This window comes from Nymphaea colorata, chromosome 1, assembly GCF_008831285.2.
Source record: "Nymphaea colorata isolate Beijing-Zhang1983 chromosome 1, ASM883128v2, whole genome shotgun sequence".
NCBI classification, from domain to species: domain Eukaryota; kingdom Viridiplantae; phylum Streptophyta; class Magnoliopsida; order Nymphaeales; family Nymphaeaceae; genus Nymphaea; species Nymphaea colorata.
In genome coordinates, this window is record NC_045138.2 from 20,938,588 (window position 1) to 20,955,746 (window position 17,159).

The following is a 17,159-nucleotide window of genomic DNA, read 5'->3' on the forward strand; positions in this document are numbered from 1 at the left end:
TTCGAGTATGTGGAACCAACAGAGCTTGTTAGAGAAGGAACAGAAAAATGCCACTTAATGCTCCGGAGATCAAAAGTTAACCACCATCGAGAATTGAAGAAAGCAAACTCTGCTTTTTAAATCAAACAAGACTAAGTGTCAGTCATGAGCACAATGACGTTACCTCATTTATGGTGTCTCTCCAATTCTAAGATAACTTCGCTGAACAAAGAAGTGGGTGCTGAGAATATGTTTATTCTGTTAAAAACTTAAAATCATAGTTCTTCTGTATTCCTAGGAAAACCATTCAAGCAACTGTAGTCCATGCTCTCCAAAATCCAGAAGACATCCTTCTTTAAAGATATGCAAAATGAAGATCAAGGGATAAATTCAAACTAGCCTTTGGGGAACAGCTTCTTAAGTAAAAATACAGAATGTGAAAAAAAATAAAAAGACAACAACAATTAACTAAGTCACAAAACCACAAAAAGGGACTCCTCTGTAGGAATAAAAAGGACAAGGCTAGGGACATGTAGGAACCTACAACTTTATTATTCTAATGCTTAAAGACAACCTACTTATTCTGCTGACTTAGAAGCACTAGCTTTCCTTGAGATGAGATGCTCCAATGTAGCACTTTTACACACACATTCTTGTTTTTAAGTATATAATTTTAAAAAGGAAAAACGTAGAAACAAGCTTTGCAGATAGATTCCTCACGACTAGATTACCAAAATCCGTTTTTACAGATGCAATCCCCTACGTCATTCGTCCTTTGCAATGTCAGCATGCAGAGAGTTCCAAAACTACCATATCTATTTTTGTTCAAGCACGAAAGCGACCCTTTGCAATGTCAATTTACAGAGACTGCAAAAACTACCACATCTATTTTCATTGAAGCACAAGATTGTGCAAAGGATCCAAAAACTACCACATCTATTTTTCTTCAAGCAGAGATCGGAAACATAGAATACTTAGCTCCAGCTATAGGCGAAACATGACACCGCAGATCCATCATTACCCTCACTAAAAGATATATTATTTAGAAAGTGAAATGGATGCAGCACGTCAGAGGTCACGTGCATTGTTAATATCAAATGGGATAGACCTTTTAGGGGCACAGACACACACCCGCAGAAACACACACACACACACACACACACACACACACACACACACATATATATTTTTTATATATAAGTTCAGGCATCTGCGGGCGGGCGTGCACTGTGGTTTATACCCAACCACATCCAATTGTTGTTTTTGTGTTGCTTGTGCCTCGTGGAATGGTAAAGGGCTTTTGACATAAGAAGGCACCGCCACTTGACATTTCCTGTCAACTTCAAAGGACCCTAAGACTGACTCAGATGACAGCTTAAGGTGGTTTAGACAAACAGATGTATCTGCGAAACCGAGAATATGGAAAGTTCTGTTCGTGTAAGCTTGAACTCTCAATGACAGTCCCGTTCCTGTTACATGCACACCAGCTCCGTGCATTGCGCTAGGCCTCAACTTGTGGCAAATAAATGATAAGAAACTGCTTAATCAATCCATTATAAGCCCACAGTATGTGGCAAATCAACGATTGCGACTTATATTCCACGTGCAACACCAACTGCACGATACAAAGGCCATAAAGAGCACAATACAACGTGCAGATCTATAAGCATGCCGTCAGCATTGAAGCTTTGCCAAAGACTATCATGTCACAATTTGATTAGCACCTGTCTGACCAACTGGTTGTCTACTTGAGAAAAAAAAAACAAGGAACCAAGACAAACCAAGAAAAGATTTATCAAAGGGACATGAAAGATACCAATTACAGAACATCAGGAAGTTCTGAAACAAGCTAGTTCAACAACCTCTCGGCAGATACAGCAGTTCCATATCATATCGTAACGCTAGAGTTTGAAATCAGTATGGAAAAGACCATATCATTGCCGCTTTTTGTCCTATAGGAAGTCTTAACACGAAATATATCTTCTTTTCATTGCAAAATAAACAATAGAAGCAGCACAGCAGCTGACATAGTCTCAACACGCCTATAGGTAAACAAACACGGACTAACCTTGACAGTATCTCTATAACTCCACTTCCCTGTTGAAAATCCAACTAAATGGAACTTTTGAGGCCTTCTTGGCCCTTGCTTGAGCTCTTTCTTCTAACCTTCTGAACCTCGGTGCCAAGCCACAGACATAATCCTGGGCTTCTTGCGCCTTGCTAGAAATACCAGTTATCTTCTCCACGTTCCATCGCTTCACCAGGTGCTCCAGTATGTCCGCATAATCCTTTGCAGTGTAAACTTCCAACTTCTGAGCGACAGCAGAGAAATTATCAAACAGTTTGTCGTCCTGTCCATCATACATAAGGTGGGCAGGCATTGATATCTTCTTCCTCATCATGTCAGCGAACGACAACATCGTGCCATCGGGATCTAGCTCAAAAAGTTTCTCAATGATCTTAGTATAAGCAGTTTCGTGGCGCTTCTCATCAGCGGCGATTGTGCCACACAATTTGGCGAGTTTCAGATCCCCATACTTCTTAGCATGTGCAGCAGTGTTGCCATGAGAAACGAAGGTTGCTCTCTCCTGGAAGGAGGTGTAAATGAATCCAAGATAGGGGTTGTTCTCAGTTCGGGGGTCCTGAAAGCAAAAATTTATGAATGATCACAACCATTTAAGTGGACAAGAAATAGCGACGCAGAAAATGCAGTGCAGATTCGAGTAAAACCCGACAATTTCCAGAAGCATACCATTCCTGATCCAATCAGATACTGAATTGTCTTCTCTATCTGTCTCATGTCGACTCTTCCCGTGTAAGTGAGGTACTTGTTAAGAACATCACCATGTCTGTTTTCTTCGGCGGTCCATGTCCTCGTCCAAACTGCCCAGGAAGTGGGGCTTGCACCAGTCTCGTCCCGAACACCGTCCAGTGTATTGAGCATTGTCTGGTAAGTGGGCAGGGCTTCCTCTGTTATCATATCTCCGACCAAACAGATAAAGTAATCGTCGGGCATCTCCTTGGACCGCTCTTGCAATTCCTTGAGTTCATCGTAGCCAGCCTCCGTCGAGAAATCAGGCAAGAAGTCAGACGGCTGCCATGACTCCTCGACTGGCTTCAACAGGGAAGAAGGGTTTGTTCCGCCCATGACTCCAGGGACTTGAAGATCTCCATTTTCTCCGGCGGCATCGAATGGGCGACCTGCGAATGCACTTCTCGCGGGCTCAGATTCTTCCTCAGATTCTCGGCCTCCCTGAAATCCAGAGAAAACATCGCAATCAAGATCAAGTATGAAACGGACGATGACTGACAGTACTGTCGACCTATGGCAGAAACATCAAAACTGTCAGATCTCAAGTCCTCTTGCAGTTTCAGAAGAACTATGAATCAAAACCGCATTCTTTAAGCGCATCCTCGAACAGAATGCAGAAACCGAAAAGGCAAACAATGTGTAGAACCATAAGTAAAATCAAAATGGCAAACATCAAGCTCCATCACAGAATCCCCCAAGAAAATACATTTTTCATCGGTCACTCAAAAACACGACCTCCCAGAACAAAACCTCCAGGACCCACATCCATTGACATGGTAACAAAAGCATTTAGCTCAAACCCAGTTGGATTCCGACTCCCATTAGCAAAGAAAACAAGAAAAAGATATCCGATAGGACCGAAGAAAAAAAAACAACAAGAAAACACGCAGGGGAGGGAACAAATAAGAAGAAAATGGCTCACTTGGATTTCGGTGGAATGACCGCTGTCATCACAACCCTGCCTGACCGAGAGGTGCTGCAGGGAAGACCCACCTTGGCGAAGGAGGGTTGGGAGGTAAGAGCGAGCTTCAACGCCATGGCCGTTCAGTTAGAGAGAAAACAGACCGGTTCTTCAGAGAGAGAGAGAGAGGAATGGTGGAGAGTCAGCGAGGGAGGGATAGAGAGCTGCTGGTTGTGACAGGAGAAGAGAGAAAATGGGAACGGCCCGCGGGGAGACAGCCGAGGTCAGGGCTGGCCGTTCAGACGATTGCATGAACCGCTCGATTTCCCCATTCCCTCTTCTCCTCCTCTATTTATTTATGGACACAGAAGATTCGAGAAGCCTTCAAAGAGAGAGAGAGAAACTAAAATTTTCTCTAAATTGCACTAAAGAAAATCTCTTGCCAAATTAAGACTGAATTAACAAACGAAGAAAGTTCTCTTCCTTACCTTTATCAAACTAATTAATTCATAATGCCTAAAACTCATCTTCCTTCTTTTCTTCCCTCTTTATTTTCTTGACCTTCTCTTAGTTGCCAATATCAACTTGAGCTTTACAATAAAAACTGTCTTTTCAATCAAACTGATTGCTCCTTGTAACATCACTACGGACTTGGTGTCCTTCGCGAGTCACATTTATTTAACTACAGAAGCTCGTGTCGGTCTTATCATCTGTTTCACCATGTTCAAAACATGAAGCTTCAGACAGAAACGAAACAGATCACTGTTTTTTAGTATCTTTCTCACCTTCCACCTTTTTTACAAGTCAATGTGGAGCGTATTACACTAAAATATAAAGTTTCATTCAAAAAGCGATCGAAATAATTAGCATTATTAAGTTGGTAGTGGCTGAAGATATTTAACAAGTCATAATTTGCTGTTCTACGATTAACAAAATGCAACCAATGTTAAGTTGGTAGAGATAGAACAGATCTAACTTCAATCTTAAAATATCTTCAATGAAATCGCCCCCATATGATCAGGTAAGTTCCCTGTCATCGATAAAACCAATAAGAAAGTTAATCTCCGGGAAGAGTGAACTGTCACTAAAAATGGAAAATATAATATATGAACAAATATTTGTAGAGAGAGGAGAGAGAAAAGGGGGTCATGCAGTTTGTCGTCCACTTGTTTGTTATCTGGATGCGGAGTTCGGGGGCTGCCTCTGCGGCTGCTCTCATTCCTCAAAGATTGAGCCCCGAAATCCCGAAAACAGGCGACGGTGAAATCCGCGTGCGCCCGTCAGTTGTGCTTGCTTTCCTTTTAGGGTTTGAATTTTCTATTTTTTCCATCCGCATACTCCACCCACCCGGCCCTTTTTTATTTCATTTGTTCTCTCTCTCTCTCATGTGTCCTTTATATTTTACTTTATTTGTTTTTTTGGTGAGCTCTTTCTCTCACTAGTCAAAACCTCTGTCCCTTTATCGTATAACTCACGGTCTCCTCTTGCCCAAAAATATCTTCTGCCAACCAAATTGGTTAAATAGCTGAATTGAATTTAAGATTTTCAGATGGATTGCATTTATTTTTTCCTTTAAAATATTTTTTTATTTAGATTTTCTGGGAGATGCTTTTATCATGTAGCTCACTGTTCTTTATGTTAATTCGTTTTCGATGAAGAAGCCAAAACAAGAAACTTCAACAAGACGAGCCAACAACTTGAGCTCGGCTCGAAACCCGCTTGTTTGAACTTCACTTGAATTTGAGTTAAAAATGAATTCTTGGGACAAATCAGACAACCTTGCTTTAGGCAGGCTCCGTTCATTAATTCGATTAAAAAGTGTGACATTATTATCGATTAACCAAGTCGAGTTAAGCCAAACTCGAAGTAACGAGCTCGAGCTCGAGCTAGAGCTGCGATTTCAAGCACTCGAGCCGAGTTTGAGTTGGCTCAACTCCACTTAAACTCTAGTTTTGAACAACACTACAACTAAACTTTTTGTTTTGAAATTGTGTACTTTGTTTTTTTAGGGAGTTGGCGTCGATAAACGATTAATCTTCATTTCGAATGTAAGGACATCAACTTTTTATGTTGTAAAAAGGAATCACCGATACAAAAATTGAAGCAAGCGTGGATGGCGCACTCCTGAAAGCGAAGCTTCTGGCGGGCGACGCTAAAGGCATTCTGCTGGTAGGAAGGCCGCGACTGCTCGTCGCTTCTGGCTTTTCTTCTACGACTCACTTCTACAAGAAATTGGATGAGAACTTCAGCTCTCTGCAAAACAATGGTCACAGCTTGGTCTCCACTCATTTAAGCTTGTTTACCAATTCGTCATTTGATTTAATATTTTTCCTTGCTTTTAAGTTTGAAAAGAAAAACCTAGATTAAACGAACTTAATCAAATTTAATCAAATCGAGTTCATGTAGCTTAAACTCAGCTCGTTTATAAGCTCGAACCTGAGTCAAGCTTAACCAAGTCAAACTCAAATTAGCTCGAATCATTGTAAATCCCTAAGATCAGCTCGAATCTATCATCTAATTAAGTCGAGATCGGATGTTTTGAATCTGCTTATTCAAAATTGCATAAAAACTAATACTGGATTCGATGGAGACACAATGAACGTATTTTGTTAATCTTTTACTTTTTATATTTCCAACTTTCTTCTTTTCACCTTCTCTGATTTTTTCACTTTGAAAGTGTAATTTCGATTTGATCCAACTCACAAACAATTTGTTTCGGATTCAATTCAGTCAGTTGATTCGCCTAATGTCGAATTCACTTCAAAAGTCCATCTTAACATGATCATATGAAAAGCAAAAGAAACAGGGAAACTTGGTAGAGTTACTCGAATCTGGTTCGGTTTGATTTCAAGAAGAAAATATTAATAGAGAAGTGTAAACAATTCCAACCATTTTTTACGCGGTACCGGGCATTAAGGCAGTCTACATCAATGGTATCTAAGTTACAAATATTGTAGTCACTGTCATTGTCCAGTTCACTACTCTCATAAACCGTAGAAGGTCCTGAAACATGCTTTGTGAATCTCAAAAGCAACGGACATAAGGAAAAGCTATGGTCTCTCTTCTAGGTGGGTGGTGTGGACCACTCACCCTAAAAAAAAAACAAAAAACAAAAAACTTAAATTCTATTTTTTAAGGCCCTAGTAGCCTCTTATGCCAGAGGCAAAAGAGAAGCCAGTGTCTCATTTAAGTGTCTTTTGTCTTCACCTGTCAAGTTCACTGTAGGACAGAATAACCAGTGGCAATGGCCCCCAACCCCTAAGGATCCATGTGTGATGTCAGAGAGAGAGAGAAGATGGTGCCCACATTGTAGGACCTTGACAGAAAACAGGGAAAATCTGTGGATCATGTCCAAAGCTTATATGACTTGTGACCTAAGTGGTAGGTTCAAGTTTTAGCACCCACAATGTGGACAACCCTTTGAGAATCTAGGAACTCTCTTCTGTCAATGGGGCTATGTCTTTGCTGGCCAATGGCTGGATCTTGGTCCCATCTGGCCTTCTAACTATGGCTCTACTTGTTTGGTCCGTAGTTGTCGTCGCGTACCGAAACAACCTTATCTCAATGTACTTACATAGCAAGACAATATGCTGCCGGATCGGCCTACATCGGCCGATACACGCCGCAACATTGGTTTGATCCATGGTGTCTTTCAAGACCACCCACTTCAAGGGGGACCTACTGTGATTCAAATCTGCCATGAAAGGAACAATATTGAGTTCAAAGCCTTCATCAGAGTCCAACTGACCTCATAATAGTAAACATCAGTTTGCTTGATTTTAGAGGCGACCATAGTTTGACACCTGACACTTCTGTACCTTGGAAGCTTTATGGGAATCATTTCTTAATGTTGAAGGAAACTGAATAAATGTGAAGGCCTCGAAATCTCCGCCAAGGTTGGGAGTCCACATAATAATAATAATATATTGTCCTCACCAAACTTTTGCTTGTTCAGTTGAATATTCATCAAACCCGCATTTGGTAGCTTTGGATCTCATATCTGAGGTGATCTAAGATCTGCCCCGTTGGAAAACCCACTGTTTGAACAAACAGTGGATTTTAGATCCACAGTTGAATGTAAAAACTGTGGATGAGTCTATAGTCCTATGTGGGGAGATGATAAATCCTTGGATTTTGGATATGGGTGTGTTTAATTATGCATTTGGTAGCTTTGGATCTCATGTGTCAGGTGATTTAAGATCTGCATTTTTGTGAAATCCACTGTGTGGATAAACAGTGGATTTGAAACCCACAGCTAGAATGTAAAACCATGGATTTATGGTTCAATGTGGATGAGATGACAGGTTCACCAACTTCATCTCTCTGCAAATCGCCTTGAGTCTTCCTTGTGAGGCAATCAAACGCAATATAGTGTTTAGTTACCTCCATCTTAGATTCAATGGATCTTGTGCCCTTAGATGTTTGATTCATAACAACGATTTGAAATCTTGTGTTTGCAAAATGAAAGCATCATACCACAAATTTGTCAAAACATATGGATCTTAACTCTTAATATTAAGATTTCTTTCCATTTCATTTGAAATCCGTGGATTTGAGATCTAATGGTGATTATAAGTCCGCGCTTCTTAAATCCAAAATTTAAAGAACAATTTTCTCCTGCGACAAAAAATACAGCCTAGGAACCATGTACTTCTTCGCCAACAAGTTTGGTACAACCAAAAGAAATCTTTCTAGTTTCTATCATTACAAGCAATGGGCCAATGGCCATGACCATTTTGTTTAGGGTCACTTTCGTGTCTTCTCCCTATCATGTAACACCTAGCATGATTTTGTCTAGATGTAGAACCAGTAATTGTCTGCAATACAAAAATATTATGTTCTTTTAGTAATTATAAATGTGCTATATGTGTGTGTGTGTTTGCCTTTGAAACGACAAGTCTTTGTTCCATATTTGTTTTAACCTTACTAGGAAAAAGTTAAGTAAGAACGTCAAAGGAACAAATTTATATCCAATATATTTTTGTTGTATACACTTTTTTGAATGTTCATATGTTTAGATGCGAATTCCAACTTGAATACAAACGAAAAAAAAAAATTATACTATATCTGCACAATCCAAATTCCAATTCACATTCTGAATTCAATTTGCATATGAGTTTAAGATTCATATCCTGAGTCCAAATCCGGCTCCTAAACTGAATCCAAACCGGATTACAATACATTAAGATGCAATTTTCAATGTTTACGAACATTGGAATAGGATATTTATTTGAAACTAAATCGGATCGGAAGCTCAATCCAATTGAATATGTACTTAAATCTAAATCTGAATCACATGAATGCCATTTTTTAAATCCAAACCTAGTCCAATCCTTGAATCGGATATATATAATTTTTTTTGCTATATCCAAGATTCAATTTAAATTGGATTCATTGACATCTCTAGGTGTTACCATAAACAAGCAGGGTCAATGGAAAGTAGAAAGGACTAAGTTCTTCTTCTTCATGCCATTGCGCATCTCACATGCATTCAAGAAAAAACACGCCCTGAATCAAACCGATCGTTTACATTCGAGCCTAATTGACGAGCTACGTTATGCACCTCGAGGCTTGTTTAAATATAAAATTATTAGTAATAAAATATTATTTTTTCCTTTTAAGCAACCAACCTTTTCTTATATTCGAGTTTACCTCATTTAGAATAAGGTAAAGGCCTGGCCCCGAATGAAGGGTGGAGTAGGTAAGAGGACAAAGACTTAAATTGTTGCTGCATGAGACGCATGGAAAAGGGAAGAAGAAAAGACTGCGTCAGCCGTGGGATTCGTTCCTCCGACGTTTTAAAATAACAAGGACGACATTTATACCAAACTCCGTCCGTCTTTTTTATTACACGTGAAAACCTTCCATCTCACACTCCCTGAGGATTGGGTGATAGATTCGCAACTGTCCTTTGCAGCCCCAAGACCCATATTCTTTGCTCTAATATTTTTTTATTTTTAGGTTAGATTTGACGCGTCATATTAAAAAATTAATAACATTTTCTGATTTTTATTTTAAAATTCATTTCACACTTCGAAGACATGACTAATACGCTGGTGTACATGTGTGGCATAATCATTTTACAAAGAATTACTAACACCAAAGTTATAATTAATGTGTGTATATATATATATATATATATATATATATATATATATATATATATATATATATATATGATGATACCCAAAAATTTGATTTCTTAATCAGGTGTAGGCATTTTACCTTTAAAACCAGGTTTTTGGAGTGTTTGGGAGCTATCAAAGCTGGGTTTGAAGAAATCCTGATTTTGTAAAAGGGAGTGAAAAACCTGGTCTTCTTTAGGTTATTTGAAAACCAGATTTTGAATGTAAACTCATTAAAAAAATTTGGTTTTGATAAAGCACAAATTTTACAAAACTTGAGTTAGCGAAGGCTGTCATCCGAACGCGCCCTCTTATGTAAGCTAAATTCCAATGTTTACAAAACTTGCTTTTTGAAGGAGAGCTAATAACTAGATATCCAGGTTATTCATAAAAAAACTGTATGTTGAGGGTGTCGATGAAACACAAAAATCTTTTTAAAAAACTTATTAAAAAGTTTAATTTTCAAAAACTGTGTTTTTATGGGTTTCATTCAAATGCTCCTAAGAACCTTGATAACCTACCTTTCCTCATTCCTAATTTCAAATTAAAACACATTTTTTGTGAAAGAAATAAAAGAGAGAACAAGAGAGAAGCCATGACCATCGAAATTATTACTAGTTATGAAACAAGTTCGCGTTTATCATACATATGTTTTTAGAGTGCATGTATCATACTTACGATGTTAGAATATATATAATACCACTTATGACAACATCAAACCAAACTATTGGCACAAAAGTTAGGTACTAATTTTCCACAATCTTAATAAAGTCTCACTCTTATCAAATTACATGTGATGAGAGAAATAAAATAGACAAAAAAGTAAAATGTCAAATTATTGAAATTAAAAACTACTGCTTATTAAAGCATCTGATTAAATGAATAGGTGACCAAAATAATTTGATCAATGTGAATTACAAAGTTTATTTAGCGAACGGCAAGTGTCAAATCTCATCATTTATTTAATCTGTAAGAGAATAAGGGCATAATGAAATCAATGTCACACAATTACTCAAATTAATCGTAATTAGCCTCAAGAGGCATAGGCAACTGGGTAGCAAGGTGACACAAACTCAAAGGATTTGAGGTTCGAATCCTGTGGTCACTTTCACACTCCAGTGTGTTATGCTTCTGGACGGTATCAAGTGTGATGCCCAAGTTAGCAGATGTACCATTCATTTAAGCCCCAAAAAAAGTCTGAATCTTAGAATTATAAGGTTATGGCCTTGGGCTTTCATGCTGAAATCAGTTTTCTCTAAGTAAACATTAAAACAATCAGTTAATAAATCATTATTATATAAAATTCAGTTACGGTAAAATATCAATTACTATATATAATATTCTATGAGCAACATACATGTTAAATTTACCGTATTGTTTAACACACATTTAATTTCACTAAGCCTTAAACGAATAAATCAGTTTCCTGTCGTGCTCCAACTAAATAAATCAACACATGTTAAAGTATGAATTGTTGCTTATAATAAGGCAAGCAACATTTATTATTCAATATGTCATTGTACATTTTCATTTCAAAACATGCTCAATTTATAAGTGGTTGCAACAATATGTCGATTTTATCATAGATAAATTTAGTTCAAAAATTGATTACACTGATAAGGTAACTAATGCTGTTTCTACATAATGAGCAAAACACTGCAACACCTTAAATTAATTGCTTTCCCTCTTTCATCTCTCTCTCCATCTATGACCTCACTCATCTTTCTTTTTGTCTTTCACTCCATTCCCTTCCATCTAGAACAGAAGCTTTGAGTTCCCCAACGTAAAAATGCACCACATTTTATGCTCTCAAATAATTTCTTTAGAAACAATTAAAATTTTGTACCATATGCTTAATTTGGATTCCCTATTACTCACATTTTTGTAGTAGTCACATACTTTAGACCATAGTCACGCAAAACACATTTTAAAAAAAAGCGAAAAAATACGATAAATTAACTATCATTTAAAACTTTAAAAATGCGTTTTTTTTAAAACAAACGTGTTATCAGTTTTTTTAATGTGAAACATTTTTTTTCATTTTTTATTTGTTGCAAATCTATTTATCTTTTGATGTTCATGTTATCAGTTTCTCACTTATTTTATTTTTTCCCCATTTTTAGTTTTTAATTTTTTTAAAAAATTTACCGTATTTTTGTCGTTTTTTCAAATTCGTCGTATTATACCCGAGAAAAACCTCGTTGTTATTTGTGACTATGCAGTTTAGACAAAGTTTTATTTAAACTAAATTTTGTTTTTGTACAAAGCCTAAACTGAGAAATTTGGTTTCCTCCTCATACATGAAGATTTGAGGTCAAAACCTCCCCCCCTCCTGACCTCATAGCGAAGGTTTTAGCTACATATTGAGAATCTCAAATCCTCATTTTTAAGCAGTTTTGGAAGCAAATTTTTTGTTTACTCAATGGAAGGATTTCGGATCAGCCTCGAACATGGGATCCGAGGCTGTCAAACACGCCCTAAGTCTTTCACCCAGCCCTCGTTATGTGGTTGATTGCATTGGTGCCCACAAATGCATGCACCAACTTAATGTCTTTGCATGGATTACTCCATGCATGTCAAAAGGTGGTAAATAGCTGACAATGTATATTGACTACTAATGCCTTTATTTATCCTTGTCTTTAGTTTAGACCATTACATATTTTGGTAGTTGTTCAACTGTGCTAACCATACTCGCGAATAATGTCTCGTATGTTATGCATGTACACGGTATTAATAGCTTTGGCTCGCGTTGGTATTGGCTGGGCTAGTTCAAGTGTCAAGACTATTGTACTGGAACTTCTCTAGCTCTCACTCTTGTACCCTTTCCTTTAGGGGTAGAGCCAGATTTTTTTTTTTTTGTCGCAGGAACGAAACTATAGTTTCAAAATTTTAACAGGGGTCGAAATAAAAATTTTCAAAATTTTTATATATATTAAACTAAATTTTTTTTATTCAAGTCAGATTATGAATGCAAGTTGATTCTTAGAATGACCTAAATACTTAGGTAGGTTTTTAATTTAGATCTATTAAAAATTTAAACATATTGAAATCGACTTTCACTGTGTCCATGAATTGGTTACTCAAACAAAACCAATTGCCAAGCCTGTCACTGGGATCAATTTCAACATCTTTGGGCCAAACCCAGTCTCCTACAGCTCTAGGGTTTAAGGGAGTATGTATGCAAGACTCATCATGAGTGACATAAAAACTAAAATGGATATTTTTTTAAAATTTTCAATAATAATTTTTTTTGTTAGCTTCCCTTTAAACGTACATGTCATACAAGAACGCATCCGTCCAAGGACCAAGAAACTTAGTGGACCCATTTCCAAGAAAAGGGAAACCAAATGAGCCTCGACTTCATAGAACAAGTGGTGCGTGTGTTCAAAATGGACAGGACCGATCGAACATAAATATATATTCCTTCATAGTTATAAAAGATGAGATGCCTAAAAGGGGACAAAAAGTGCCAGAATATAATGTTGGTGGCAACAAAAAGCTAGCTTTCATTTTCTTTTTCTTCAAAGGGATAGATGGAACAACTTTGTTGCATGTGAGGTGCCGTCCATCTAATATAACAACTAATAAATGTCTCTTGCATGTGAAATGCCTTCGACTACCTTAGTACATATTTTTCATTGAATCACTCTTACGACCAGGTTTATAAAGTTAGATTGCAAACAGTGCACTTCATGACAAAGAGGGCTGGCTCGTTGGGCTCTCCCTGTCCTTGGCATTTACGGGTTCACTACGTACTTTCACTTTCAATCAAGCAAAAAAACTATAGTTGGTAAGCTCCTAACTCTCCGACTTGGATATTACTCAGTGAGTTGACTTGTTGGCTCAGTCGAGTTTTAAGACAACTTGAATCGGATGAGTTAGGACGAGACAGGGTTGAATCAAGGGTGAGTCAAGTCGAGTCAGAGGCGGGCTGGATCAACCTTAACTTGTGGCCAGGTTTTCTAGCGGCCCGACCTGACTCGAGCGATTCCAAAACCAACTCAGTGAGTCAGCCAACTATAAATCAGTGTCACTGAAATCAGTCTGTGGACCCAATGTCTCTTAATTGGAGTTGAGAGCATGTTTGAAAAAGGAACTTAGAATGTTTGGAGTTGGGCCACGAGGGCTTTTTTGTTCCTACTGGGGCTATTTTTCAAAGATTGTCATTCACTGGTAAGGGAGAAGAGGGGAGCATGGTTTAGATTTTGGACCCAATCGGGCACAATAGTGGATCCATGTGATCGGTTTGGATTTCAATAGTCTAACTATTAAAAAGTCCCATCCACTCCAATTCAGATTTTGGATCCATATGTAAGGCATTTTCAATATAGAAAGAGAATCTTTTGTTAAAAACTGATGCAGAAGTGATGAGAATTCTTCATAGAATCAACGCACGTCTGCGTTATAAAAAGAAATTCTTAGTGAACTTTCACGAAAAAGGTTTCACGTGATTCAGGGTTGAATATATATATATATATATATATAGAGAGAGAGAGAGAGAGAGGGGGTTGAGGTAAGGTATTAACTCCACAAAATTTATCATGTTGCATTCCGAAAAATCAAATGTTGATATTAATTTCTTCAAAACTTTGAGCACTCAAATGTAATGCAAACATCTAGAACTTATATAATTTCGAACCTAATTTATTGGTCTTTAAATATAACTTTGAAAGGATCAAACATTCAAAGACAAAGTTTCAGAAATTATGCAAGTTATAAAGTAGTATCTATAACTGATTTCAGCATGGAATTGGGGATTGTCGATAATGCATATCTCATGCAATGGCATCCGAAATTTTTAGAACTTAATTTTAGATAAATAATTATTCAAGAACTTGCAATTGCGTGATCCTGTTCCAAAATTGTTATTATTATTATTTTATCATTTTTTATCATCTCCCAGGTTCTAAAAACACGTTGCAAATGGAGAGACTGCGAATCTCGTAGACTGTAGAGGAAAATTTTCTGGAGGATCCACACAACAAGTCACCCATGTAGCACAAAACATTGATACTATGAGACTTTGAAACAAAGATTGACTGCTTACATGCCACTGTTTGTTGTGCCAACTATAGTCGGAGTTTTAAACAGCAAGGTTTTTTTCAACTATAATACTGTGATCTTGAAAAAAAGGATATATTTTTAAAAATTTAAAAGAACTAAAAATAGAAAAAAATAAAATAAGTAAGAATCTAATAACACAAAATCAAAATATAAGTACATTTGAAACAAATAAAAAATGACAAAAAAACTGTTTGACATTAAAAAACTAAAAAAAATATAAAAAAACTGTTTGACATTAAAAAAAACATGAAAAACGCATTAAAAATGCGTTTTTTGGTTTTTAACATTAAAAAAAACACGTTTTTTTTGTAGTTTTAAACAGTTTTTTTGTAGATTTAAAAATGTAAATAAATAAAATGAGAAGACTTATAACTAGCAAGGAATAGACCATAATGGTTTTAATTTTAAAAGCAACAAAAATGTGCTTTCTCTTTGGAGAGTGATAAAGTAAGGATGTGTTTTGGGTCATACACCACATAAATGTTCATGGGCTTTTGGACCTTCCATCAGTCATACAGGGTGATGTGATTGAATGGACTCCAGAATATGCTTGGATTGCCCTCGGAATGTTCAAGTGTAGTTGGCCAACTCTTAAATCTTGACTCGGCAACTCATTTACATTAGGTCATAAATCTTATAGTATATTTTTACTGGAAATTGACGAACAAGGAACATATTTATAAAATAACCGGTAAAATTGAATTCATATACAAAATAACAAGTAAACATAAAGTAAATTGAATTAAATAACTTCAGTTTTATGGACACAAATGCATAGCTACAAAATAAGAACTAATAAACGTCGAGCACTAGATTAGTTTAATTTGGAAAAAACAACTGCCATTAAATTCCTAGAGATATTAATAATGGTGAGAATTGGTGCTGAATAAAACAGTCTAAATTCAAGTAATCTCCATCGATTTGATTTCATAATGAGATTATTAAGAGTCGTTTGGCAACGATAGCACATTGTTACTGTTCTCAAAAAAATGAAGCCGATGCATATAACATGAATTGCACTCATAAAATACTTGGTAAGTGTTGTGTGAGTCCACTTAATTTTTTGAGGCAGGTTCATGAGACGAGGAAGAGAGCCAAGGTAGGGCCCGCATGGGTCTTTTCCCACGTAAAAAAAAATTACATGTAAATTTTAGAAAATTTCACTTGTTCTATATAAAAATTTTAAAAAATAATATTTCGGCCCTAATCAAAATTCAAAAACTTTAATTAGGGTCAATACTTGATTCGTAACCTAATTTATTATTAACGACTTTAACTGGCCGATTTTGTCAACTACGTTAAGATCTTCCTTGAATGTTAGGTAGCGATCCATCTCATTTTTCATGAGCACCAACGATGACCATTGATCGCGGCAAAAAATGGTCATATGCCAGGCCAAGATTTTAAAGCCTTTTATTATTGTCACTTAGCTTGCTGCCAAATTGATCGTTTGGTATGTGACTTAGAATATATTTTAAAAGATGTCATTTTAGATGTCGAACTCTTGACCTTATTCAAGTAAAATATCCTTTTTAAAGCTTAAATTCAGCTTTGACGCATGCATTATTCAATTATTAAAGCCCTAATTTTAAATAGTGTGATTTTGCCGTCACTTTAATCATTCAATGAGCAGATAGAGACAACAAGCAATTAAATTCATAATAATTTTAATATTTTAGCCAAATTCGCCAGGGCCCAGGTTTGTCTCCTACATGATAGGAAAACAATTTTTTACGATTTCTGTGAAATTATTACACTTTATTTACGGTTTGAATATTATTTTTTTTCTTTTTGAAAAAAAGAAGGGACACAAACCGAATTCAATTCAGAAAAACATGCATCTACGAGATAGCAAAAGTATCATTATATATATACACTTTATTCTTTGGTGCCAAATTGATTCTTCGGTGTATTATTTAGAAGATAATCTGAAAGATGTTAAATATATATATTGATCGATCTCTTAACCTTCTTTAGCAAAACTATCTTTTTATTAAGCTTCATTAACGCTTTGGCGCATGTATTACTCCATCATCCACGCCCTAATCTCGCGCCTAGACACCTTGAATCTGCCACCGCTTTCATCATTTAATACGTAGATAGAGACAACGTACACGTCATGGGGGTATTAAATTCATAATCATTTTGATATATAAGCAAATTCGCGACTAACGCACCAACCATGATCTTTTCTTGATTTGCATTAATAAAGAGTGTAGACTTGAGTATGATTTAAAATATTTTATGTTGTTATTGTCAAATGTTAACCATGGCAAGC

The 17,159-nt window shown here is 36.6% G+C and overlaps 1 protein-coding gene across 1 annotated transcript; it reads right to left on the reverse strand.

Annotated features, from left to right (window-relative positions):
- Positions 1 to 1,735: 1,735 nt before the first annotated feature.
- LOC116258663 (stearoyl-[acyl-carrier-protein] 9-desaturase, chloroplastic-like) lies at positions 1,736 to 4,033 on the reverse strand. The gene is given in 4 exon segments (XM_031635950.2): positions 1,736 to 2,621; positions 2,732 to 3,102; positions 3,105 to 3,232; positions 3,714 to 4,033. Coding segments are annotated over 4 exon segments (1,176 nt in total). The 5' UTR covers positions 3,830 to 4,033; the 3' UTR covers positions 1,736 to 2,060.
- Between the last annotated feature and the right edge of the window lie 13,126 nt (positions 4,034 to 17,159).